The following is a 27,728-nucleotide window of genomic DNA, read 5'->3' on the forward strand; positions in this document are numbered from 1 at the left end:
AATATGAAAATTTAAATAAACACGAATATTTCAAATTTCAAAAAAATAACTTTACTAAACCATGATCAAAGTTAGCCATCTAGTCAAAATAATGCTTGCTTGAATAACAAAGTGGATGCAGCAGATTTTCTAATACGGAAACGGAATGCACAAACAAATTTACAGGCAGACCAAACGCAAAACGGTCCAGTCAAAATAAGATTTCGCTCAATCAATAATATTTAAATTATGTTTTTCTTCTTTTTTAATACCTCACAAGAGACACAACGGCTTCCGGAGCCAATGGGACTATGGCAACCCCAATAGGGTTATATTGTGAGACTGAAGGAAGTGGGAAGGGGAGGATACGATAAAAAGGAAGGTTGGTAGTTACCTGGCGGTTCAGGTCTGATCACAGCTACCATTTCAAGCAGCGTTTAAAATATGAATGACGTTTTTTGACAAGTGCGATACTCTATCAAACCCATATTTTTCTCATTTGTTGTGAAATCTATTTATTATTGTCCTAGATGTTTATTATAATAGTTAAATCAGATCGACAATAAGATGAGTATTTTAATCACCTTTGATGCGAAGAAAACCATCGGATAAATAAAAGCAAATATTTTTCATAATCGACTAATAATTTTGAAGCAAACCGCCAAGTAATATTATGGAATTTTTTTACATTTATGTTGCAGTAAAGGCAAACATGAGAAATGGGGCGTGTCTGTACACATTTATGTCGCAGTAAAGGCAAAAATGATAAATGGGGCGTGTCTGTACACATTTATGTTGCAGTAGAGGCAAACATGATAAATGGGGCGTGTCTGTACACATTTATGTTGCAGTAAAGGCAAACATGATAAATGGGGCGTGTCTGTACACATTTATGTTGCAGTAAAGGCAAACATGATAAATGGGGCGTGTCTGTGCACATTTATGTTGCAGTAAAGGCAAACATGATAAATGGGGCGTGTCTGTACACATTTATGTTGCAATAAAGGCAAACATGATAAATGGGGCGTGTCTGTGCACATTTATGTTGCAGTAAAGGCAAACATGATAAATGGGGCGTGTCTGTACACATTTATGTTGCAGTAAAGGCAAACATGATAAATGAGGCGTGTCTGTACACATTTATGTTGCAGTAAAGGCAAACATGATAAATGGGGCGTGTCTGAACACATTTATGTTGCAGTAAAGGCAAACATGATAAATGGGGCGTGTCTGTACACATTTATGTTGCAGTAAAGGCAAACGTGATAAATGGGGCGTATCTGTACACATTTTTTAACGCAGACTCAATGTTTGTTTGAACATTTGGTTCAATGTTGTTATGTTTGTGGAAACGCGTCGCAGGACACCCGCATTAAATGGAGATACTTAGAAGCTACTTGGCTGGGGCGCAACCGCAAGTAGCCTACCGATATGCTACTCTTTAATGCTGGTTTCCGTACACGATCATTTGATCATTTTTTCACGTGCAGCTGCCAAATAACTCGGGTAGTGCTACCAGCACTGTCAGTAAAGTGCAACGGTGCAACTGGCGTCAAACCCGTAGTCGTTACGTAGTGTTGTGTACGAACATTAGCAAAATAGTATGGCTATGGCTATGGCTAAAATACTCAAGGGGGTGACAGAATAGATTACGCTATACGCTTCAACGAGTTTAAAAGACAGGACAACTCCATTAATGGGGGACTGAACGCAGCTGGCGCCAACAAAAATTGTCCAAAGAAGCGATGTTAGCAGTCCACAATGGAGTGCTGGTACCTACCCTGATGTATGGAAGTGAGGCATGGAAATGGCAGAGAAAAGATGAAAGTAGACTGAATGCTGTAGAAATGAGATCCCTGAGGAATATGTGTGGTAAAACCATGTATGATCCTGTAAGAAATGTGGAGATCCGCAAATAGTGCAAGGCTGATGTAAGCGTAATGAGTAAGATTAAGAAAGGGACACTTAGATTGTTTGGGCATGTAGAGCGAATGACCGAAGAAAGGAGTGAAAGGAGAATATATGATGCGAATGCGAATGGTAGCAGAAGTCGGGGACGCGCCGTGATCTACTAGTCAGACTATATTTGAAAATGCTGCGATCAATTCACGGAGCGCCGTGATCACGCGGCTGTCATCTGTCAAGCTGTCAAATAGATGATATTCCGGGGCAGTTCCCCAGTTGATCTGACCATCTCTCCTGAGGAAGATTATAGCGTAGTGTGACACCCTAACACATAATTTGTATAGACCATGCACAAAAAAGCTTTGATGCGTATAGCTTGGTCTGTCTCAATCCTCATGAGCGGCGCGTATACTATGCGTATGCTGTTCGTATGCTTGTAAGTATCTCCATGTACGTAGGGCCTAAGTGGGTATTGTGTATGGTCTTTCATTTGAAATAATCTTCATAAATAATTAGTTTACACGATAAGTACAGAGACGAACGACTAGGAAATCATTTACCTAATCAAAAATATTTACCGTGTTATCTCACTTCTTGCTATCACAGAGATTGAAGACATAAACAAACACACATAATATGATTACTGATTACACCCTAATACTTACTGTAAATGTGTAAACGGTATATGTAGGTATCTACTTAGAAATTAAATGACTAACAAATATATATGTAAGTAGATAACTTAGATAGTTTTAGTTTAACGTGTGATTCACCAATTGATTCAATGAATATGAATTAGGAAAATATGAATTACTCACACTATCTGTCACTATAAGGATAACCACTTTCAATAATTATCATTAGGAAACTACCGATGACTGGATAACTCATTAAAATGACAATTCAACACACTTTTAAAACGTGATATAAAGTCTTGAAAAGTGATGAAACAAAACTAAGTTAAATAGATTACATGTGTTCGGTTTATAGGTTAGATTTTCATCGCTTTTAGTGTCGTTATTTTACTTTTTAATGGTGTGTTGAATTGTCACTGTGTTGAGTTATAATGGAACCGTTTTTTTTAATACATCTTTTTGAATGTCGATTATGATTACGTAAATGAATACATGCATACCATCGACCTGAAACTCGACAGATAGGCTTGTTGGCGATGACAATCCATTATATCAAATTTTGGTTGCAATCACGCGGACGTATACGCATTTCTCTGAAATTAACAACAGTTAATATACGAAATAAATGTCGGTTCGACCCATCACGATTTGGCGCAGTTGTTGGCGCGGTTGTTAGATTTCAGTCCCTGTGGAGGGAGATTCAATCCTCAATCAAACCAAAAACAAATTAATATACTCGTATATTAATAAAAATAGATGTATCACAGTAAAACGAACTTTATTTTTACTGCTTGTTGTTTTTAGATCTTACCGAAACTTCGAAAAATTTGTAAAAATAGCAATGTGGCCTCTTGTTTTTTGTGTTCGTGATTCCAGAACTTAAAGTTAGAGTTTTTTGGGAGGTACTACACAAAGTAAAATATAGTTATGGGTTTCTGTCGCATGCTTAGGCCGATAAGCCACTGAACTATTCACGCAAAAATACATTTTAAAAATATATAAAATGACGCACAAGTGTCTCAACTGCCCGGAGCAGTGGCATTACCAATAGGTTCTAATAATATTAGTATTATATTCTAATAGTGGGAAGGAACAATTTTAGAAAGCACTGAATGGATTTAAAAATGATTGTTTTATTAGGTACACTTTAGTAAAAATTTCAGACTATGGATTCTTCTACCTCGGTGCAGCACGATTTATTGAACAAATCTCGCCAGTCATTTTATAATAATAATAGTATAAATGGTAAATAGTTGGGACGAAGACCACATAACGGCAATCTCTTTGTTTGGGAAGTAATATTATATTGTTTGAAGTTTAAAGCACATTATTCATTTCTAACTGGATTCTAGCAATCGATGTTTCTCGTGTTGCAAATTATTTGATAAAATAACAGTTAAATAACATTTTGAAAAACAGACTAACTCGTCAAATAAAATAAATTGACAAGAGGCAAGGTGTTGTTTGCTTTCAATATAATACCTACGTACTTACGCATTATCAATTATTATTACCGATGTTTTAGGTATTGAAAAAAAAATATTTGTTCTTTCGGTAGATGCAAGCTAACACTCGTTGGCTTAATGAAATAATTTGTATCACAGATCCCAATGTACCTGTACAGATAATATACAAAAGTGTTATCTTGAAGAACAGGTCCCGCTGATAACGCATTATCCATGTGTTTAGATTAGCAGGTACCTAACTAATCGATAATTATCGCGGTAAGATTTTTTCAAATTGCAGCACACCTTAACTACGTAATGTTCAAAGAATATTTTTTATTCATAATATAATTATTTTTATGATTAGTCATCTTTCGTACTAGTAAAGGAATAAATAACACTGTGGGAACTAGGTACGTATGTTCGAGTCGTGAGTAGAGATGAGATGAAAGGGCAATACATTTTTTTTGGTACTCACCCAAATACAAAATAGGTACCTACCTACCTCCTAAAAGGTTAAATTACCTAACTAGTACATGAAAATGAATGTAATTATTGATGCAATTGAAAATTTAGGTGATTGTAAATAACAATGGGAATTTGATTGCGTTGTGTATAGTATTATTTCAACATGTCGAAATATTTTTAAATAATCGTCGGATATAATAAACTTTCGCAACGTTCCAAATCGATTACAAAATCGCATCAAATTCTTATAAGATTCAAATAACTGGTGCATCTTTACTAACCATGGCGGTGAGAATTCCCCTCACGGTGATCCCGACCATTGGCCCGAACCTGACTTCCACACCAGCCTCGATGACCAGCTCCCCGTCCTTCTCGATGATGAGGTCCTCCCTCACCAGATAGGGGCTCTTGTTAAGCCTCCAGACGATCTGTCCATCCGTGATGGTCCCTCCGGGCAACTCCGTAACATCGGGGAGTTGTCGTGTGGCGGAAAAATTGTCCGTGGCATACGAGAAAGTCGTCGGAAACTCTACATTTTGACACTCGACACTAATACACATTTGTAAAAGTCCAAACACTAGAAACAACGCAACATTGTTCCACTCCATAGTCCGCCACTTGTGTTTTGTATTGCCGTATTGACTATTGTTTTTCAGTTGACGTGCACCATCGGCACTGCAGTAATGTTTCACTTCCATTATTTTGTTATTTTTTTCACCTAACAGGTTGCTTTCCATACAAATTTGTTGTCATCATTCAACTACATAATAACAACGAACAAAGTAGGTACCCAACGTAAAACGGACCCTTAAACACAAAAGTCTAGATGTAAACTTATAAGAATTAAATAAACACACACACCACCCTAAACAAAGGGATTCACACCTGAATGATATAACATAACAAACGGGATGTTTTATTCACAGGTAGTTGCACTTTTTAACGATTGGTTATTGTTAACGACTTTGTGTCATTCACGAAACAAACATACAGTGCAGGAAATTAAAGTGATTGAACAAGTAAAACAAAATCGAGAGTAGGCGCGGCCAACGGCCAGACAAGATGTAATGGTCACGTGACCGCCGTTACTCGCAGGTATGTTTCTCAACACTCCCCTTACCAACAATCGCCGCTACCTCCGCTGAGTCTACCTGTCGGAGGTAAACAACCAAATCAACGAACAACGAACTAAGCTATTGTAACTCCCGCTCGTACCGCGCTGCTGGGGCCTACGGGTAATGGCGCCACCGACCAAACCAGTTATGCATGCGCCTTGGATCTTCGAAGTACCTTCTTTGCTTCTAACTGAGTGCCAACAGTCAACATTCAGATCGGTGATTCATTTGGAATTTTATTCAAATCCTTGTAACGAACGTAGGTACCTACCTAACAGTAATGGTAATAAAAAGGTTCGTAGAAAATACATTTTCTATCTTCAACCTTGGGTATTGATGTAATAATTAACGATGCGAATTCGAAAGGACTAATTTTTAAACGATTAAGGTACCTACTTACTTTTACATCAGGAATCTAACTTCTAATGACTCACAAAATAATTATTTACTGTTTAGAACTAAGTAATTATAATTAAATGACGAAAAATGATAGACGAATTTTCACGACTGAAAAGCAATTCTTTTGAACCAATTAGGTATTGTATGGTCCATTAAACTTAATCGATATCGCAGTCGCAGTACCCAGACTAGGTAGCGGTGATGTATATATAAAATCCACATTAGGTATGCACCAACATATTATTGCACTTCAGGGGAATCGAATCCCCAATCTCCCGACTTAAATTCAAATGAGTATGCCACTAAGCTATAAAGGCCGTTTCCCATACTTTCTTATGAGTATACTACAATATTCTGCGGACGTAGTAAAAAGTACAAAGTAATATGCACAATTAACTGAATCATTCTAATTCAATTTTAAATCACACTTGTTGCATATCGCCCTTTTATTGAAATAAGTAATAGGGAAAGTTTTCGGAGATTTCAAATGTCGCGCTTGGCAATTTTGTCAAAGAGAAAACCATTGACATTTTCATGGTAGAGATTTTACAATAAACTAATACGGGGCTAGATGTTAAGCGAGTATACAGATAAGTGAAAAATCACGACAAATTATAATTATTGTGGGATATTTGAAGTAGAAAGTATTAAATATGTGAATACAATATTTTCATAACCATTCCAAACCTTTCAAAAAACGATCAGAAATTGACCTTCCGAATGAACATCGATAGGAAACTTGAAAAATTACGACATTTGTCTAAAACTCACAAAATATATTTTATTTTATAAACAAAATAAATGTACATTTCAAATATAAAATAATTTTAGTAGTTACAAAATAAGTTACAATTTTGAAAATCAAAGCGAATCTCAGTTCTAGAGGTCACTAACCACCGTATTTACTTTTTATAATAACTCCTTGAATAAGGAATTTAGGGAAACAGTGTGACTGATTTTGCTGAGAGCTTTAAAATTGTTGTGGTTTAATATTGAAAAAAATTTAATAATTCAAATTCCTACAATATTATTTAATGTACGTTGTAAAATGGCATGCGAATAACTGAAAAAAATCCACAGCAAAGTTGTTTTATGTGGTGACTTTTAACGATAGGATTACAAAATTATGTTAACGACTAGAAAACTTATCTAGTACTAGGTGTACATTGTACATCTTGTGAAACTGCAAAATAATAAATTATAGTGTAGTACCCAGTACCTAATTTTTTAGTTTTTTTTAATATATGGAATATTATTATTCCAATAAAGACTAGTGAAAGGTTACATTTGAGGTGCATTGAGTAAGTGAAATACATTTTTTCGTTTGTACATCAATTCCCGAAAATAAATAAAATAACACTTTTTAATAAACTGCATCAGATCGATTATCATTTAATAATAAAAATAATAACTTAACTTTTATAAAACGCAGTTTTGTGTTATTTCACTTCAAGTGCGCTTTACAAACTAATTCAGCGTTCAATGGCCATGTTTTTTAAATTACTTTTACAGTGAGCCTTACCTAATGCAGATCGAATAATATAACACAAAAATTTGGACCTAAAAAATCCTGGACGGAGCAAATCGAGAGACAATTTTATGCCGCGGGGTGAGGGGGGAGATTAATGGGAATGACAAAACATACTTAAATTTTTTTATGACATCCTCATTCCTTGTTGAAACAAAATCATCAGCCGATATAAATGCATTAACAACACAACAAAAAAATAATAATAGTTCATTATGTACCACTTTGCAAGCAAATCAGTTTAAAAGTAGTCATACAAGATGGCTGCCAGGCCACTTACCCTCACCCTAGATTTGGCTCCAATGCCATTCATATAAAATCTCACAATACTTTTTCCAGGGCTGTTTAGGTCCATGCACAAAAATGTACCTTATATTTTTGAAATTTTGTGGATAGATTGAGTACGAGTACTAGCCATGTTTTAGCAGTGTGTACTACATGGTTTGAAGTGTGATTAAAAATCGATGAAAATATTATTATCGATAGAAAAAATGGTTTTCTCAATAATATCATTATTTTAAAGGTAAATATTGTGATACTCAAAAAATTATAAATATATCTCGGATGGTGATTCTGTAGATAATTCAAAATATTTTCTCCAGTTCCCGCAAGTGTGCACGATTAAAACAAAAATTGTGTAGGTACCTACTTAGCATAATATAGAATGCAGAATTTTGTAATCTTTGGATACTGAGTTGCATTGTTTATGGTATTTGAAACGGAAATAGCATTATTGATTTAATTTTTCTTTCTTCACATAAACATATAAATTATTTGAATTGTATTTGTAGCCAGAAAGTATTTGAACCACAGTATATGTATTATCAAGTGAACGAATTTAATAATAATTGTAAGCTAAATGTTATATAATATATAATCGGGAAAATAATTAAATTGCCGCAAACGTTCGAAAGCCTCGCCAGAGGCGCTGCCGTCGTACTTCTTCAAGCGCCAAATTGTCTCCAGGGATGCCAACTCAGCTCCTTTAGAGCTAGATTTAGCTCTAAATTGAAGCCGTCACTTTCAAAAATGTGGTTTAGCTTCTTAACTCGTTTTTTCAGATAATCAAGCTCCTTTTTTAAAAAACAAAATAGGGGGAAAAATACGTATTAGGGAAAAATCATAAAAATGTACGGAAATTTTGAAAACGTCGCCGAAATTAGTTTCATGTGGGGTATCATTTTCCTAGCCACTTCTCCCTCCCATGGATTTCAAATAATGTGGGAAATAATTATTCCCTAAAATTTTCTAGAACCCCACCAATAAAGTTAAAAAAAATGTGGGGAATCATTCCTCGAAATATTCCTTCCAAAATTTGCGTGGAATATTTTTTCCCGAAATTCGCTAGCCAACCCTCCATCCCCCCCATGGATTTGAACCAATATTGTGGGGAATCCAGAAAAAAATTATGATATACAAGATTTTAGCTCTTTTTCAGCTCCTTTTCGGGAAACGGCTGGCTTTATTTTGAAAATCGAGTTGGCAACACTGATTGTCTGTACGTTTGCGTCTTTCGGCTTCACTTCCGTCTCTTCCGGCAAACCCTGTGAAAGTTCGGTTTAGTTTTCGTTTTGAGTGTGAATATTTCATCGGATAAGACAGCAAACGGTAACTTCCAATTGACTTTTAAGATTTTTCCGATCGAAGACCTTTGTTGTCATACAGATTTCCACGTTTTGGTCTCATTATTTACGTAAATATCTTGTAATTGTATGTATTTTAGAATCGGCGTCATTAAAATGGCGTCCGCCAACAATTATTTTCAACCCTTTTAATCGGTTTGTTTTCGGTCGTTCATCGGTTGTCGTCATTAGCATCTTTCGATATATTTATTATCAGATTTGTTTTGGTTTCCTAACATCGTTGTTCCGTTTAGTATCCTTGAAATAAAGTAGCCGATCATCATTGGGCGTCTAAAAATTGTTTTCTGCGCAGCTATGCGTAAATCGATATTCTGTGTACATTGTAATACTTTACTGTTGTCTATATGTAAACTTGAACTGAATCAATAAATTGTTGTAGTATAGTTATTGTATTTGTATATTTATCTCTTTGTATGAACCTCCGCAATATTTCCGTATCTGCTCCACAGTAACAAGAAACCACATCATGAGTAGCAATTATTCAGAAGGCACCCGCGTCTATGTGGGAGGCCTGTCCGAAAGCATCAAGAAGGAGGATTTAGAGAAAGAATTCGATAAATATGGCAAACTGACATCGGTTTGGGTCGCGTTTAACCCCCCCGGCTTCGCATTCATCGAGTTCGAAAACCTGGACGAAGCTGAACATGCCTGCGACAGCCTTAACGGCTCCGAAATCCTCGGCTCCAAGTTGCGAGTAGAAATCTCCCGCAGAAGAAACAACCGCGGCGGCGGCAGGGGAGGTGGCGGCTTCAGGGGCAGCCGGGGAGGCACCGGCGGAGGGTTCCGCGGAGGATTCAGGGAGGGTGGCGGAGGGGGCGGCGGCGGTGGCTTCCGAGGAGGTTACGAAGGCGGGCGGGGAGCCGGTGGCGGCGGCTTCAGAGGGCGGGGCGGCGGCCGGGGCCGCGGCAGCTTCGAGCGTGACTCCTACAGCGGCGGGGGCGGTGGCGGCCGAGGGGGCGGCAGCTACGGCGGCGGTGGCCGGGAGAGCAGTTACGGTGGAGGGGGTGGGGCCCGTGGAGGAGAGGTCTACGGCTCGAGGGATGCCTACAATGGCAGCAGCGGCGGCTATAATGGAGGATCTCGCTTCCGTTCAAGATCTCCAGTGGGCCGAGGAAGGTATTAAACCTTACACCACTGATAATTGATTTTTTTTACCAAATCTTCATAGTCAAATATTTTTATGAACCTTTCTACGCCAAATAATAGAACCAAATTTGAAATCCCTTTCCCGGCTGTTGCCTGTTTGTGTTATTTAATAGGGTTGTCCCAACTGTTTGTTGCCAAACAAAGGAATGATTTGGAGTCCCCGTGTTGTACTTATGAACTGTTGTTGGAGACTGGGTTTGCGAACATCTGAATGCATTCTAGCGCACGGGAATTCGACGAACCAAAAAGCTACGGCGGATCTGGGGGAGGTTACACGCGGCCCGAGACCTACGAGCGGTATTAGCCAGCTTTATCTACCTCCACTTCGCATCCCACAATCTTATAAGGTACTTTCATTACTCTGCGATTTATAACATACAATTTTACGCTTCGTATTATAACATTATCCTCCGAAACTTGCATCTTGCATCCTTCGAATCTACAAATCTAATCTCCGTAATTGCTACCATTGTCCTCATAGTCAATAGCATTCTATTTGACCCGTCTCATCGCTTATGACTGCCTTGTACATGTGCTTTTATTAAAATGATTACAGTCAGACGGCGCAACCAAGCTTCGCTACGAAATGATATCGTCGAAACAGCCGTCATCTCCACTACAAAAACGACGATAAAACATGAAAACATAAATGTCAATAGTATTACTACGAACCATTGTTTCAACCTAATTTTAAATCTTCGTTTTTATTATCATTATTTTTTTAAATAATTTTCGAATATAAGAAATACAAACTACCAAAAAAAATTATCTTCGATCTTCGTAAATTTATTTACTTCTGTATGCCCTGTTTTGAAAATACTACATCAACAATTAAAATGAAACTGAAGGTAATTCAAATAAAATACAACAAACAAGAGTATAGTCTATACTGAAAACATCCATCTTTTGTTTTACCACATGTTGACCTCGTTCGATCGAAGCCATACCACAACTAGTTCTGTCATTGGACGTTTCTTGGGAATAATTATATCCACCTGACTCAAATATTTTGAAGCGTAACACTCCGTTATTGGTTTTACCAATCTACGCAACAAACCTTACAAACAAATTAATGTGATAATTTTATATTCGATTCTGCAATCCTTACACTTCATCTGAGTTGTTGATGTTCAATATTGCATTGAAGAAGAGAAAAAAAAAACAACTGGAATGCCATCAATTGTCAAGGAAGAAACTTCGAGGAAAGATAAGCGTAATGGTAAAGAGGGTTTTTGAGGTCTCCTGGACTTAAATCTGAAGCTATTTTGTCCTAGTACAAATAATAATGTGTTATATTTTATCGCTCTTGATTAATATTTCCTTCGCTGAAGATAATATAAATTCTGGTACCAAATTGTTTTATGTTTTCATAGAAAGCAGTAAAAACTCAAATAAAACAATTGCTTTGTATAAAATACATTTGTCGCAAATAATTTTTGTTATTAAGTTTTGACAGTAGTGTATTGTCAGTTGGTGACAATTACATGCAGTCAACAAATAAGTGGTTCATAGCGCTTGAATGCAGCGGTTTTGGAATTGCTGAAAACTACAAACATGCTGGCTGACATTTTTTTTATACTTAATTCTGTTTCAGTACCACTGAAATATAATTGAGTAATTCACGCCAGTCACGGTGTTTGTATATGGTTTGGCATTTTCAGCTATTCCAAAACCATTGCGTTTGATCTCAGTGCGCATGCTAGGCCTTGCACAAAGTAATAGTTGAATGCTGTCATTGAGTGAGACTTAAGGGGGGGATTAAAAATTTGGGTCCATTGCACTATTAGTACTAAAATGGGACAATCTGTGATGGGAGTTAGTCCTGACACTGCTGATATAAGGAAAGGTAAGCGACCATATTGAAGCTAGAGAAAGAAATTGAATGGCTGGCCGAGGATGGATTGCAAAATAGTATATTGAAATGTAGGCCGACCTTAAGGTCTCCAGTGAGTTGATTCCTGTTTTATATCCCTAGACAGGGACTCCTCATTTCAACCTTGGCACAAACCGAAGCCAGCTTGGAGGTCGCTGTGCGGCTATCTCACTCGCTCCAGTCTATGCCAAACTAACATGAAGGGGATAAGTACACTGAGGACATGTCCCTAGCCAAGGATAAAGAGGGTGCAGAGAAGATTTCTTAAGCAAATTTATGATTTCTGGTTATCGGAAGTAGTTCAATCCCTATCATTTGTCCAGATACTTTATCCCCCTTTGTGAGGGTCCAGAGTTGTACTAATGACAGAATGTATTTTTTGTGCGGAGGTTTTCTGCTGCAAGCTATACAAAGTTGTCAGTCCATTTTAATCAAAGGTGAACAAATTACTGTAGGAGTGGAAGGATAGACGAAGCAGAATCACATATGTGAAATTTCTAGTTATCCCCACACTTAGCAAGACTATTCCTGAGGTATGGGAGCTCGAGTTATGTTGCTGGATTGGTTGTGTTCACCAGTGACTCGATATTTCACCTTGTGTGACACCTGATACAGGATGGTGAAGGTGAGGTGAGGTAAGCATATAATTTATACTCTAGCTCAGGGGTCTCCAAACTTTTAAGCCGGAGGGCCACATTGACTACTCCAGTGAGTTCGGAGGGCCAAAACCGTTTTAATTTCTAGACACCCATATTTTCTGTCCTAGGGAGGGGGGGGGGTAGACAATAGAATTTGCAGGGATGATAATATAGCTTTATATAACGTAGCTTTGAAGATATTTTTTGATACTCGTTTCTCAGACCTTGATATCATTGCGAATCAAATAGAGATTTTTCAAAAAAATCCTCTTGATATATTCGCGCGATACTTGTGGACGCAATGTATTGGTGCCAAGTACCTCGCCAACGAGCATATTTATTTATTCGCACGAAAAAATTCGCGGAGTTTTCGCCCCTTCTGAGCAAGGTCTTAGCCATTAGCTGTCACGGGTCCTTGATGACACTGGTCATTAGATGTCGCGGGCCGGATGGAAGACACTGGCGGGCCGGATACGGCCCGCGGGCCGTAGTTTGGAGACTCCTGCTCTAGCTGATGGCATTTTTGAAAGCATTCCTGCTTCAAATGGTATTTGTTAAAGCAACTGTATTGTTTAAAAAACAACTCTGCAGGAGGCCCTATGGAAAATAATTTACCTATGGGCCTATGTCCAATTTGGGAATGCTGTGTGGGGGGATTTTTTGAGGAAAGGAAGGAGTGTACCTGGGTTTTAGAAGAGATCCATACTGTAGGAGGGAGGAAACAGTCCGGCAAATCGTTGTTCGGGAACTTGTTAACGAATCTCGGGATGGGTTGTTTCGGAGAATTTTAACAATTCTTCAAATTTCGATGTTCATTTTCGGGTTCTGTGAAAGTCATATTCAAGTTCTGTTATTATATCATTACAGGCTAGTTGCTCGACAGAACTGAAATAATAACAGAACTTAACTTTGAAATTTGAAAAATTGTTTCAATTCTCTGAAACAACCTGTCCTTAGAAATTATCCGTTCTCATGTACTTAAAATGTCCGCAGAGTTAGAGAAATAAGTCAATGATTTTATATTTCACTTGTCCATATTCATTCAATTTATTTTATTTTATGCTTTCTAAGGAGAAAGATAATAAATATGAAATATTGAGCAAACTTAGTGACAAAATTTTGGAGTTCTTAAAAGAAAGGAGAATATATGACGCGAATGTGAGTGGTAGAAGAAGACATGGCACGATCAAGTGAATTAAATATTTGGGTTGGGTCATGTTGAGAGTCAGAATAACAAGAGTTTTATGAATGTGAATGAAAAGAGGAGTGTGTGCTGAAACAAGAGTTGAATGGCAGTCTACCTTCTGCCCACCCCTGCAGAATTGGCTTGAGTATTACTTTTATGTGAATATGCTCTCAACTCTGCAGTCAGTGGGACTGGGATGTGGGGTAGGGGAAGATGGGAAGTACCATGCTATTCAGATCTGATCATCACAACACAAATGTGTGTACATCATGACCCTGTTTGTGGCATATGTGCAATAGTTGAGTCATATAATTGCTAAGTCAGACTTTGCAAGATTTTATTGGATGAGAATTATTTTCTATTTTTGCGTGACACCTCGCGAGAGCATCGCCTGCCTTTACAGCGTGAAGACAGGGAAACATGTCATCACCAGGTTGATGGATGGAGAACCTTCTATGGAAGTGGTAGCATATTTTAAAATGAAAGAATAAGAAAGATAATACGTATGTATATACACACGTAATTATATTTGTTGAGTTTTACATATTATTACATGATTTATTAGGCTGGGTTTACACTTGTAAGTAAAATTTACGTCTTTCGTAAATTTTTGAAAAGTTACTCACAGGAGCGCTTACATATGCATCCAACTTATCGTAAATAATGCTCACGGAAGTTGTTTAGAAGTTTAATTTACGAAGTTCTCACATAGACCGTTACACCAGATTTTCTATTTTTGGTAAGATGGCTTCCTGAGAATGCGTTGCCGCCGACTTTGACAGTTGTCAGTTAGTAATATTTGATAACAGGGATTTGTTTATTTATAGTTAGATCATGGATCCCCATATAATACCCATTTCCGCACACAACGGATTGCCACTGCGATAATATGCACAATTTTTGTCAAACAAAAACGTAAGGGCCCGCAGAGTGTGTTCTTTAATTTTATCCAAATTATAGCAACTGACTTCTAATACATATTGGAAACGATGTATGAATGTGAATGAGGCAAGAAGTGTGTGCCAAGACCGAGTTGTTTGGCGGTCCGTCCTCTCAGCCTACCCCTGAGGGGAAACAGTGTGATGGTTAGTTAGTTAGAAAAATTAATGTGACTATTCGATTTTTGAGTCGGGTAATGTTTTCTTATATTGCTTTTTTTGTATGAATTCATTGGAGATATTAATTTGTTGTGAAGTTTGATAGCTGATCCATCAGTTTGTGAAGTCGAATACTAGAATCATTATCACACATTTACACGGGCATTTTTTAAACATGACATTGTGTTAATGATAAATAATGTTATGTTAGTCTCCATAGATTATTGCAAGTGTCAAGTCAGTAACAAGTCCCGAGGAGCAACGGCGGAAAGACCGAATCTTACTGTCAGTGTTGCAGATTTCTGTTTTACCATCCCGACAGTGACGTCAAAATTTATTGTAAGCTCTCAACTTATCAATCTGTTTTGATAAGCTGTGAGAGAGCCGTAAATTCCCACGTGAGCGATTAGACCTGTCAAAAACTTACGTAAAAAAACTTCTGTAGCTTGGTATAAATTACGGTAAGTGACTTATGGTGTCGTTTACATTGGTAAATTTGTCATAAGTCGCTTACGTGAGCAACTTACAGGAAAAAACTTACAAGTGTAAAGGCAGCCGTATAATAGTTTTTTTTTTTACATAAATATAAGCTTTTCTCAAACAATCTTTTGTCTTTGTATTATTATTTGCCTGAGGAAATCTTGTCCCCTTCAGCATAACATCACAGTTACATTCTTATTCTCATTTAAAAGTACAATAATAATCTTTTTAGTCAGTATAAAATTACTTTGTTCAAGATATATTATTTATTCACGAGGAACTACTTAAACTGGCCATCAGCAGTTCCATCTTATTGAGGAAGTTCTTGCCTTCCATTTTGTCAAAGCGAACTTCCTTGAAGGACCCCCCGAGGTGTTCCCACTTGCGCTCCTGCACCAGCTGCCCTGCGAAGAAATCTTTCCTGGGGGACTGTGCAATGGAGACTTGTATGCCCGTTGAGGGCTCACAACGTACTGAGATCATTCTATCGCCTGGAAAGAGGAAGCAACAAACATTTAGGACGGGCTGTTTCACAAAAATTTGAAGAATTTTATCAACCACAAAACAAAACTGTAGATTTGTATAAAAAAAAACAAACCCACAGCAGGACTATTTTTGTCAAACGATCAAACTATGGAATACTTTTATATTAGTGGAATAAATTTTTGAGTAAAACCACAAATTGTAATATTTAATCATTGAAGATAATATATATTGATAACTCTCAAATGAAGATGTGAAACAGAAATTATTGAATATTAGTCGATAGATGTTTGTTAAAAATAAAAATGGATATATTTATCCAAGACACTATCTAGATTGCAATTAAATTTGGGTAGAATCTTGCAATCACGTACAGAGATAGCAGTGAAAAATTATGCGTTAATATAATGTGGTAGCGCTTAGTCAAAGTATGATGGAAGTTGATATTGTCGAATTCGCTCAGTGGTCAAAGCGCTACCCCGGCAAGGCAGAGGTCCTGGGTTCAATTCCCAGATGCAACTGAATCTTTTTCTGTTTCGCATCTTTGTTTAAGAGTTCTTAATATATTATCTTCTAGACACAAGCGCCAGCTTCTATAGAAGAGGAACATTAAATAAAATCAAAAGCAGTTTAATCAATTAGCACTAATTTTAGGAATTATTTTAGTTGACAAATGATTATACGTAAATTGATTAATTATTTTAATAAGGAATAAAAAAATAAATATTTCTTCAATGATTAAATTAACCTTGGAGAAGCCTTTCTTTAAAATAAAAACCATAAACAAGCAAACAAATAAAATTTAAGATCTCATACCATTGGGTGAGGCAAGCAAGCACGACGAGGCATTGCCCAGTGGCTCGACGGGCCCTGAGCCGAGGTGGGCGCTGCCCGCCAGGAACTGCCAGCCCATGCAGCGCCCCACTGCTTGCACAGCTACCATCTGGTGCTGGTATATCTGCAAAAATCACAATGAACCTTTAACCCTCGGCGACAGCTTTTTGAAATCGCGATTCAAATACTTAACAAGACAAGCGGTTGGTGCAAAATTGGGGTGGCGGGAACAACATGGGGCCATGCAGTTCAGTACCAAAGTTGACGACTTCGAGGAAGGTGGATCCTACAGTCATGTAGATATAGGTTGATACCTAGAAAAATGGAAACTACCATCCTTTTTTTTTTTTCATACATAAGTGCTTCTACAGTTACCGTTTATTTTTCTTGCTTTAGTTTTTGTGATCAAAATACATTATTAAGTTTTCCAAATTAGTAACTAAACAACAAAAAATATTGGTATTTTGACAGATTATTCAAATAATTCTTTCTACCTGAAATATGATTGTGATACAAATACAAAAATAAAATTTTTGTTCTTCTAAGGCAGTAGTCCCACGGGTCAGTAAAGAATCGACAAAAAACGTGTGCAGTATACTGAGATCCATATATTTGTACTGGGGCCTGCAAACGGGTGCGCGGCGAGCGGGAGCGATGCAATGTAATTACCGTACACGGCTAGCGATACTCCTCATTGTCGCTCCCTATTTATCGTGTCAGTGCCAATATAAAATATTGAACTTCTAATTATTATTTTTACTAATATTTATTTTAGTTAAGAATGATTTTAAAATATTTTTAAGAATTTATTATTTAGACACATTAATAACATCACAAAAAATTCCTCGTCGTCACTTGGTGATTTGATTCATAATCATTTGTTATTGTTTACATGTTTACGCACCATTCGGCTGTCTTCTCAGTCTTTTATCAAATCACAATTTATATTAATAAATTAAATTACCTGTTACAATAGTACCCGTGAGTCAATTTTACGATGATGAGATAGTGACATTCAGCGTGAAGGCGGTAAAATCAGAAATCTGCAAAACCGACAGTTTAGGAACTGGGCTACAAGCTACAAAATTATTACAAGATATCTGCCGATCTTTACCGATGGCCTAAAAGATGTTCTCTTAAGCTAGGTGTGCGCGCACTAGGCAGCCAGGCTTTATAATAAGATCTTTGAATTTCCGTGATAATCTTTTTCATCCTTCAAATAATCCGGACCTCTTCAAAACTCACATTAATAAATCCCTTCCTACAGCCCCTACCTTAACCTGCCTCGTAACACTGGTTAACCTTTCCCTTACTGTGCTAAAAAAATCCACGCTTTCCGGTGCTGTGTAGTCAATACACATCTCAAAATAAGCAATTTAATATCGGAAAAATATCAATATTTATAGCTACTCGCTTATGTTTATTATATTGTATATCAAAAGTGATAATAATTGTAATTTAATTGCTGAAAATATGAAAAAACCATCAGCAAATGCTAAAAAAACGTGTGAAGGGTCCACATCTAACGACGGTCCGCGACCGACTGGCTGGCGGCTAGCACACACACAGCTATGCGGTCATATGTATCGACGGTCTAAATCAAAATACAACTGCGGACGTGTGGATTTCTCATGTTCCCGCATACCGAACTAAAGCGGGACATCAATAGCGTGTCATTTCCTCGCACACTCTTCGCGTACCAGTGTCACGCAGTTGATTGTAATGGTGTATTTGTTTCCGATTTTTAACAAAAATCTCTGATTTTTAATTGAATTTGAAAACTATGTAAAATTATATTTTTTAATTCATAGCATAAATGTATAACGGAGGAATATCTAAAATCTGAACCCAGAATTAATTATATTTATAGAGTTATTAAAGTTATTAGAAGCAATGTGTAGTAAATACACACCACAGATAAGGAAAGGTTAACAGCTTACATGTCTTTACGCTATACAGACTCATATGAGGTGTAACATAAAAAAGCAGCAATAGTTTTAAAATATATGGATAATTTTTAAACTTCCAACCACAGGATTTAAAAAAACTGAATAAATAATTGTAAGATGAAAGAAAAAGAAAAGTAGATTTTACAAACCTGACAATAGATGAGATCTCTCAATTCCTGAGGCTCATAGGACATGTGCATCACTCTCCCGTCCCTGCAGATACACTTCAAGGTCTTCTCTCCTACGTGCACCACCAGGGAAGTTCGGCAAACTGCATCGTAGCTAAAGTCATTTAAACTAATATGATCATTCTTGTGAATGTGTTTGCCTTATCAAAGCTTCAATGGTATCAACGGACGGACACACACGTAAATAGTATAAAACCCTCACTCACCCATGAGTCATTATGTTGATTTTCACGCAGGACTGAGTGGGGCTGTTCAGGGCGTTCCAGTGGGACACTATCAGAGGATCTTTTACCTGGACAAAATAAATACATCATTGAAGTTTTATTGCAATATGTTTCAACTTAAACCGATACAATACAACATTGAAATGATAAAAAATATATATTTGTACAAATATATACATATGCAACTAACTTTAGAAAAAGATGAGGTACAGAGTACATAAATGCTTACAGGTAAAAAATATTTCCAATTGATGGTCTGACATAAATATAATATAAGCAAATACAGAAAGAGAGAGCACCACTTTCTCTTTACACATAAAAGTTTACCATAGGTGCTTCTCTATATGTACATAATTTGAAATAATTCTATAAAACAGAAAACTGACAAAAAGTTGACTCGGTAAAGGTTTACCAATTTGAAGAATTATTTTTCATGATATTTTCATTTATAATGTTAAAATTGGAAGGAGTCTTTCACCTGCTTTCGAAAATGGTATTTAATTTTGGGATACATTAAAAACAGCCAATCTATTTGAAATTGAATATCAAGCATGAATATTATTATCACTTGATATTTTTCTGTCCAGGGGTTAATTATGTACTGTGGTGTGTCACTGCAAGGAATGTAATGTGGTTTATTACCTCCTTTGCTATTGTATCCAAGACATATTCAGTTCTTCGTCGCATGAAGAAATGTTGCGCTTGTTGTATGATTTGTTCCAATAATGTTTGTTGCTTGCTCATATCTAAGAGTTCATAACGATCTGATGCCATAGGACCTGGAAATATATTAATTTACATTATTCACACTGTTCTTTAACCAGGGTCTGCCCTGAGCCAAACGGCGCCTGGAGCTAGCAAAATCCTTAAGGGCGCAGTAATCAAGTGTTAGGTATTATCAGCACCCTGACATCTTGGCTCATTGGCGCCTTTACAAGTCAGCGCTCGGAGCAGACTGCTTCAATTGAGTCTGCACACAGCTGGCCCCGCCCTTAGCACAAAACATAATTCATGGTTAACTTGTTTTAAACCATGGATTCTAAAAGTGATATTTTTCGGTAGTGGCTGTAGATTTGAGAGAGTTAGATATAAACTGGGACTGGTTGGAAGATAACTTTACTTTGAGTTCCCCTTTAATCTTAGAATAGTAAAAACAATATGTTTTATTGTTTAAAATTTGCACAGCCTTTTCTGCCTGGAATTTTTAGATCAACGCAATTATAATCAGCCTCCAATATTATTACCATCATGAACTTTGGAGTTTTGAAGCATCCCAAGCTGTTAAAAATAAATTAAAGCTGTTAAAAATGAATATTTTTCAATTCAATAAGTAAAAATACTGTTGGAATCACTGACATCTCGCTCTTTTGTAATGGTTTTAAGGGTTCAAATACCCCTGAGCGCGCTGAAACTGAGTAAATTTGAAAAATTATTATAAAGGTAACGGAGAGACTCCCCCTTCCATTCTGTACTGCGGTTTCCAAATGGAGGAACAAAAGATCTGGAACAAGAAAGTTCTAAAAAAACTCTTAATAAAAGCAGAAAGGTGCCAGATATTTGGAAAAGGGCGATGTCCACCAAATATCTAAGGGGACCGCTCCGATCCTTCCAATTACCGCCCCACAGCCATCACTTCCATACTCTCAAAGGTATTGCAACAAGTTGCTCACATGCCTCGAGAATAACAACATTCTAAGCGATCGGCAATATGGATTTTCTCGAAACCGATCATGTGGCGACCTGCTCGTGTAAGTGATGCATATTTGGGGGCGGTACTTGGAACGTTTTGGAAAAACTCAAACCGTCGGGTTGGTATCTCCAAAGCCTTTAATAGGGTTGGCGGTCTGGCAGGAAGTTACCATCGTATGGGATCCATCCAAGCCTTTATAGTTGGATTGTGGACGAAGTTGAAGGCTCTTCTTCCTCTCCACACCAAATCAATGCAGGGGTGCCACAAGGATCTGTGCTGTCCCCAATGCTGTTTTTTTGCACATCAATAATCTTGTTGAATGTGCATCAATTCATTGCTACGCTGACGACAGCACCTTTCACGGGGGTTATCTTTTTGACAAGCCCCCTTCCACTTATGATGTCCGCACAGACAAAAAGTTGACCACCACCTCGAGAAGGTTTGTGGCTGGGGTAAGCCAACCTGGTCAGTTTCAACGTCTTAAAGACCCAAGTGTGTCTGATTTCGGCAAAGAAGGAGATCAATGACTATCTGGTGCAATTTGATGGAAGAACCCTCCCCAATAAAAACTCCATTGAAATGCTTGGAGTAATATATCTAGGCAAATGAAGTAAAGTATCTGGGCAGTAAATCTGGTTTTTTTCCTAGAAACTGGGTGTCTTGTATAGGACTTGCAGATTTTTCAATAGTAACCAGCTGCTAACCCTTTACAAATCTCAAGTTCGCCCAACAATTGAATATGGAAACCACCCCTGGGCTGGAGGCCCACAATACATGATAAACCTACTTTATTCTGTGCAAAGGTGTGTTTATTCTGGGCGGTCCATCTGATTGACAATCCATTGTTAAGAGACTGATTGCCATCTCTAATGCACAGACGCAATGTGGGCATGCTGAGTGTGTTTTACAGGTATGTTAATGGAACCTGCTCTAAGGAGCTAGCAGCATTGATCACTGCTGCACTGGTGGTCATGCGTAAAACGTAAATGACGTATACGACCCGTTCACAGTTGATGGTGGCTTCATGAGAACGGGTCGCTTCTTTGACTTGTTTTTGTGTAAGATGGCTCATATGTGGAATGAGCTACCGGCATCTTTTTTTCCTCTTTTATATAATGCGGGCCTCTTCGAGACCCGCATTAATAAAGCCCTTCCTGCATCCCCTACCTTGACCTGGCTCACAACGCTGCCCAACCGGATGGCCCCATAGCTCCCCTGCCTTTACATTGTACAGACAGGGGCACTCTTGTAAGGTGTCACATAAAAAATAAAAATGGTGAAAAAAATTTTTAATCGTTAATTTACTTATCAACGATAAGATAAAAAAGAATCTTGTAAAATAATTTTGTAGTTATAGTCTGACGAGAGGTTTTATTTAATTTTTTGTTTGGAATTATTTATATAAATTATAAAATAATAATTTGAAAATGATAATTGCATTCTAAAGTTTGAAATACTGTAATTTCTTTATTTATATTCTATAATTTTTGGTGAAGTTATGATGTTGATATGGTTTTCTTCAGTAGACCATATATAACTGTTTTTTTTTTTTAGATTTTTTTTTCTTTTTGAAAATTATTAAAAAATGTGAAATCAACAATTTCATAATTTTTTCACTATATAACCTTTATAATTATTTATTAAATGTAAACAGTTTTAAGTGAGCGCATGGGTATTTTAGCCCTTAAAAACCTTATACTTCTTTAGGCTTCAATACGTATATCAAAAGACTGCGAACGTCGATCGGTTGTGGATGGCGGACTGACCTGCGAGACACCTGCGCTTGGAGGGCCCCAGCGGGCCGCAAGCGGGGTGCGGGAAGGGGTGGTGTGTGTTGGTGTGGTGCGCCTGTCGCAGCAGCTGGTGGAGCGAGTGCTCCAGCACATGGTCGTGGTCGGACTTGCGGTGCGGCCGGGGGCCCGCGGGGCGTGCCCCCCCGCCCGGGGGCTCCTCGCCTGTCTTGTGACACAGCCCTATGATCAGCTGGATGCCGGGGAGCATCTGGAAATATATTTGGGTTGGATAAAAAATAAATACATGGGAGTGGTAAGATGACATTGTTGATGTTAAAATGTTTTTCTTTTCCCAAAATGATTTTTTTTATATAAGAAGAATGGGTAACAACCTAACTAAAAGAATCTTGAAATCTCACTACAAAAAAATTGGTGAGTCTTATGGGCTCCTGCTATTGAGAGCACTATTGTAGCCTCTCTTGCTAGGGAGAGGTGACAAAGGGATCAGTGGTACGCCTTTAAATGGTAAGTAATTCAAACTGTCAATCATTACAGTTATAACGAAAGGGATACTAACGGTAGACATAATCTGGTTGCCGACCACCATGTGCGGTACGGGCGCATTGAGTTGCACAGCCTCGGAGGCCAGGCGCCCAAAGAGCTCCTTGCAGAAGAGGACGTTCTGCGCCGACTCCAAGCGTTGCTGCCAGTGGCGCTCGTGGCCCGGACCCGCCATGGCTGCAGCACCCACACCCACCGTGCTCGCCGATATCTGCGTGCTCATCAGCTCTTCTTGATCTATACAACACAAAAATACAGAACGTTCATTTGGATAAAATTCCGAACAAGTATTTTCGTGGGAGATTCCATGCACTTTTCTATGCCCTGAAAGCGAGGACATCTGCATACAGAATGCGCCAATCAACAGAGCGACTCAACTGCTTAACAATGCTGCATTGACCATTGGCATATATTTTCAATGTCACTTACAGACAGCGTTAGCAACTATCTTTTGATGCATTTCACAAAATAGTCAAACATCCCCAATGACCATTTTATACTTTGATCGCATATCAATCATTTCTAGTAGTACCAACGTACCATAACATGATAATGTCATTAAATAAATAAATTGAAGAGGTGAGTGCAAAAAAAGATAATGAGTGGGTCTAAGGTGACAGACATTACCACCATAATCTCCAACCTCAAGGCATGTGGCACGACGTACAGATGACTGAATTACAGTATCATCGGATGGCGTCCTTGTTGACTAGTCCACAGACGAAATGTCTCGACGATTTGACAAGAATTGCTTCGAAACACTTCCGAGAGGTGAAAGCCCTGGAGGGGTTGGAGGAAATAGTTTGTTTTGGTTAGTTACTACACAGTATTAAATATCCTCACTCTTGCGACATATGACAGAGATGAAGGCCACCCCCTGCAGCTCGGCGGGCACCGTCACTCGGAGGGCCGAGGGCGGGGGCGGCTGGGGGCCCAGCAGTCCCGTCACCGGGTTCATCTGCAGCGAGTCCTCGGGGGCCTTGCTCACCTGAACACAACAATTCAACTTCAATATACGAAAATACGATACACATATTATTTACATTGAAGTGTTTGTAATGCTAAAAACATTGTAAAAGAATTATAGGTTATGGGGTCAGTGACTGATTTGGGCAACTCAGATGTCGTGGGTTCAATTCCTAGGGTGGCTAAGTGCTCAACCACGATACAAGCAAAATTTTCACTTAGTGTGATTGTGGTAGGAGGTTCTTTATAATATGATCAGGTTTTAGTAACCTAGAAATGTTTTTGGATAGTACTTTACAAAATAAAATACATACAAATGTTAAATTATTCCATCTAGCATATTCAGATTTCAGACCACGGGCGAGTATCCCTACGATCGAATACTATAAATCAAGACTTGCTCTAAATTACAGGATTTTATGTTCGAGTGTAAGATTTCAGTATAAAAAAAATTATTTGTGACAAAATTGAACTGTTCATTATGAGCGCAAAAAAAATAAATATGTATATAAGCAGTTGTGAAATCTCCTGCCAGTAGGAAGACTATCAGAGATGTGCTTTATTTCAAATAAATCCATTTCAAATGGAAATGCAAAATGCAAAATGGGTATTTTCCATTTTGCATTTTAAATGCTTTTCTAAAAACCATTTTGCATTTTAAATGCTTTTCTCAATGCATTTTCCATTTTAAATGCTTTTGGCAACATTCTTCCTACTATCTCCACTCATCTTTTTTTCATAAGCCCCAAATATTAGTCGGTCCTCAACCTCGCTATGAGAGATAATTTACATTTGTCAAGTTGCTTCCTGGAAGGAGCCCTGGCAATTGAATGATACCATTACAAAAAATACTGATTCAAATAGGTACTGAACATGGGGCCATGACGGTGTAATATTAAATGTTAGATAGCAGTTTCTATGTTTTTACGTTGGCAACATTAGTCCCGCGCAAATTTTTTGAGGTTTCATAATCTGTAGTCGTGGTGTTTATGGATTTACCACCATGTAATATGTTTGTTTTACATCGATGTCCATTATTAAATGAAAAAATTGCTTAAAAATTCTATAATTATTTTAATTATTTGACCTGAGAAACCATTTTGCATTTTCAATGCATTTTGAAAATAGGTATTTTGCATTTTGCATTTGAAATGCTTTTCTAAAACCCATTTTGCATTTTGCATTTTCAAATGGAAAAGTTTTGACCCATTTCCATTTTGCATTTCAAATGGTTTTGGGTACCCACTTTTCACATCTCTGAAGACTATAATGTAAAAAGACTTACCTCAAAAACTCCGGTCTGACTAAATTTGGAACCAGCCGTTCTGTAACTCAGGTCTCCGATGATAGAGTTGGAGACCTTCTTGAGTCTCCAATTTTGTCGGAGTCTGAGGAGGTCGATGTGGAAGTCGGGGGCGTTCCTGGTGTTCCGGATGGTTTCGTTAGTTCGGAGGCGCTCCACACCGGCCAGCAGCGTGCTGGCAGCACTGGCCAGCGCCTTCTTGCGTCCGTACACCTGCACCATGGGGCGGGACTCCACTGGCTCCTGGGGCACAGGATCCAATACCTGGTGATAGAGAGGAAACGAGTAAAGCTTTTTTAATGCTGAAGTAATATGGAAAATATTTTATTGTAATTTACCTTAAATAGTTTTGGATACAACTGTGCCTTCACCATGGTATTACAACTACTAAGTATTACTCCTGACGAAGGTGCAGTTGTGCCCAAAAACAATTAGCGTATTAATCAAGGGCAAATTATTGAGTTGCATTTCAAAATGTTTTTCAGTCTATTTTATTAGACACAAAGCATAGAAACACGTATTCAACTACTTTTTCAATGTATGCATCAGAGCCATAAAACTTTACGTAAATTGAGAAAAACAATTTAAAATACATGCATGCAAATTAGCTGTGGAAATCTCTGATAAAAGTCACAGTAATCTTTTAGGATTGCGGGCCACGCTTAATATTGATAATTATTTTGTTGAAATAACACTTTGATTCAACTCAATGATTATAATAGCTAACTATTTACATCCGGGGAATGGAAAATACTGCATTTATAATTACAAATATGTGAAATGAAAATTTAATTTTATGACAGACATATTGACATTTTGGTATTCCTGATGTTTTACATTTAAATCAAAATATCAGGAATACCAACATACCAAAATGTCATAGTGTGGACAGAAATTATTGTAAAACATCAATATGGTGGTCATCCCATGCAACAATCATAACATACCGCAGTAAATAAACAAACTTATACAATCTGATAATCGTAATTGCACAATGTAGAGTTAAATCTGGAAGTGAAACCCAGTGTAAGAAAAAAAAATTAACAAACCATGTATCTTTTTTCCTTGGCGATGGCCAAAACATCAGCCAAAACGCAGACTTCCGTCAAAGCGCTTCTTAGCTTATTCCTCACGGCATCCCAGGGCCATAAGCTGGACTGAAATCCTGGGTCTTTGATATCATCATCGGTGATGCTTTTAGTTTCAGAACTATTGTCGATCAAATCTTTACTCAAAATAGCTCCCACTGCATCATCTTGTGTTGTCTTACTGAAGTCAATTTTTTGGGCAAGTTTAGCCAAATTTTCTGACATGGACAGAGGCCTGGAATCAAGAAAAGCATTTAGTGATTATTAGTATCATCCAATCCAATATTATTTACTTTAGCAGCATGATTCGTTGGGTAAATAATACAATTTCACTTACGCTTGATATATTTCTTGTCCATCATAACTGATTTCTTGTATCAGATTTTCTATAGGGGCTTCAACGGATATGTTTACCGAGAAAGACATTTTTCACCGCTAAATAAATTATCAGTTCGAAATGGATACGATTCCTATTAAATTAGATTTACCAGACGCGCCATTTACACGACAAACGCAAAGCGGCGAAACAAAAACGAAGTTGAAAAAGATAAAATAGATGACAGAAGCATAGATTTACCATGGATCATAAATAAATGCCATGGATATACCCATTTCACCACTCACGACAGAAGCATAGATACAAGATATAACACAACCATAAACACAACACACAACCATAAATAAACCACTTACCACAACCTATCCAGCGTTGCCAGCTCAGCTTTTTTATAGCTAGATTTAACTCTGAATTGAGGCCGCAAAAAAGTGGTTTAGTTCTTAGCTAGTTTTTTCGGATAATCTAGCTCCTTTTTTTAATACAAAAGAGGAGAGGGAAAATATTTTTTAGGGAGAAAGCACAAAAATGTACAGAAATTCTGAAAAACTTTACGAAATTAGTTAATCGTGGGGAGTTATTTTCCCAGCCACCCCCTCCTCCTGTGGATTTCAAATATTAATAATGAATTATTTATTTGGGGTATTTGATAAGACATAAAATGGGGTACGTCATTAAAAAAATTAAGTAGGTTTTCGCATTTTCCATACAACTTCTAACAGGACTTTTAAGGTCCATGTTTCCCATACGTTCTGATGGCAACAATCTACAACATGATACACTAGCTCCCCCTAGTGGCGTGAGTTGTGCGCCTTGGTTTTCTTTCATACATTTTAAT

The 27,728-nt window shown here is 37.6% G+C and overlaps 3 protein-coding genes across 5 annotated transcripts in view; 1 reads left to right on the plus strand and 2 right to left on the minus strand.

Annotated features, from left to right (window-relative positions):
- The window catches only part of bark (C-type lectin domain-containing protein bark beetle), a 63,689-nt gene extending 58,099 nt beyond the window's left edge, over positions 1 to 5,590 (minus strand). For both annotated transcript variants that reach the window (XM_089635941.1, XM_089635942.1), the window contains exon 1: positions 4,714 to 5,590. In XM_089635941.1, coding sequence (XP_089492067.1) covers positions 4,714 to 5,169 — 456 coding nt within the window. In that variant the 5' untranslated portion in view covers positions 5,170 to 5,590. The remainder of the gene's footprint in view (positions 1 to 4,713) is intronic.
- A 3,367-nt stretch (positions 5,591 to 8,957) lies between these two features.
- Rsf1 (Repressor splicing factor 1) lies at positions 8,958 to 11,031 on the plus strand. The gene is made up of 4 exons (XM_089635945.1): positions 8,958 to 9,082; positions 9,567 to 10,233; positions 10,486 to 10,610; positions 10,820 to 11,031. Exons 2-3 carry the CDS (start codon positions 9,584 to 9,586, stop codon positions 10,565 to 10,567), a joined length of 732 nt encoding a protein of 243 aa, XP_089492071.1. The 5' UTR covers positions 8,958 to 9,082; positions 9,567 to 9,583; the 3' UTR covers positions 10,568 to 10,610; positions 10,820 to 11,031.
- A 2,235-nt stretch (positions 11,032 to 13,266) lies between these two features.
- MED17 (mediator complex subunit 17) lies at positions 13,267 to 27,182 on the minus strand. Of its 2 annotated transcripts, none has more exons than XM_089635943.1 (11): positions 26,894 to 27,182; positions 26,518 to 26,791; positions 25,451 to 25,732; positions 24,043 to 24,187; positions 23,216 to 23,436; positions 22,672 to 22,906; positions 19,858 to 19,994; positions 19,198 to 19,283; positions 18,953 to 19,100; positions 16,837 to 16,978; positions 13,267 to 16,028 (listed from the first exon to the last, which is right to left on the minus strand). In XM_089635943.1, the coding sequence occupies exons 1-11, from the start codon at positions 26,980 to 26,982 to the stop codon at positions 15,808 to 15,810; spliced, it is 1,980 nt and encodes a 659-aa protein (XP_089492069.1). In that variant the 5' UTR covers positions 26,983 to 27,182; the 3' UTR covers positions 13,267 to 15,807. The 2 variants fall into 2 exon arrangements, with proteins under 2 accessions (XP_089492069.1, XP_089492070.1); XM_089635944.1 differs by having other exon boundaries at positions 13,268 to 16,028; positions 18,953 to 19,085.
- Positions 27,183 to 27,728: the final 546 nt, after the last annotated feature.

This window comes from Hesperophylax consimilis, chromosome 9 (assembly GCF_061612785.1).
Source record: "Hesperophylax consimilis isolate HC1 chromosome 9, BYU_Hcon_1.0, whole genome shotgun sequence".
NCBI lineage: Eukaryota > Metazoa > Arthropoda > Insecta > Trichoptera > Limnephilidae > Hesperophylax > Hesperophylax consimilis.

Coding starts and splice junctions, on each gene's coding strand:
- Rsf1 (XM_089635945.1), top strand. CDS start 9,584: ATGAGTAGCAATTATTCAGAAGGCACCCGCGTCTATGTGGGAGGCCTG. Junction 10,234..10,485: donor TCTCCAGTGGGCCGAGGAAG/GTATTAAACCTT, acceptor AATGCATTCTAG/CGCACGGGAATTCGACGAAC.
- MED17 (XM_089635943.1), bottom strand. CDS start 26,982: ATGTCTTTCTCGGTAAACATATCCGTTGAAGCCCCTATAGAAAATCTG. Junction 26,792..26,893: donor GGACAAGAAATATATCAAGC/GTAAGTGAAATT, acceptor TCTTGATTCCAG/GCCTCTGTCCATGTCAGAAA. Junction 22,907..23,215: donor GCAACCAGATTATGTCTACC/GTTAGTATCCCT, acceptor ATATATTTCCAG/ATGCTCCCCGGCATCCAGCT.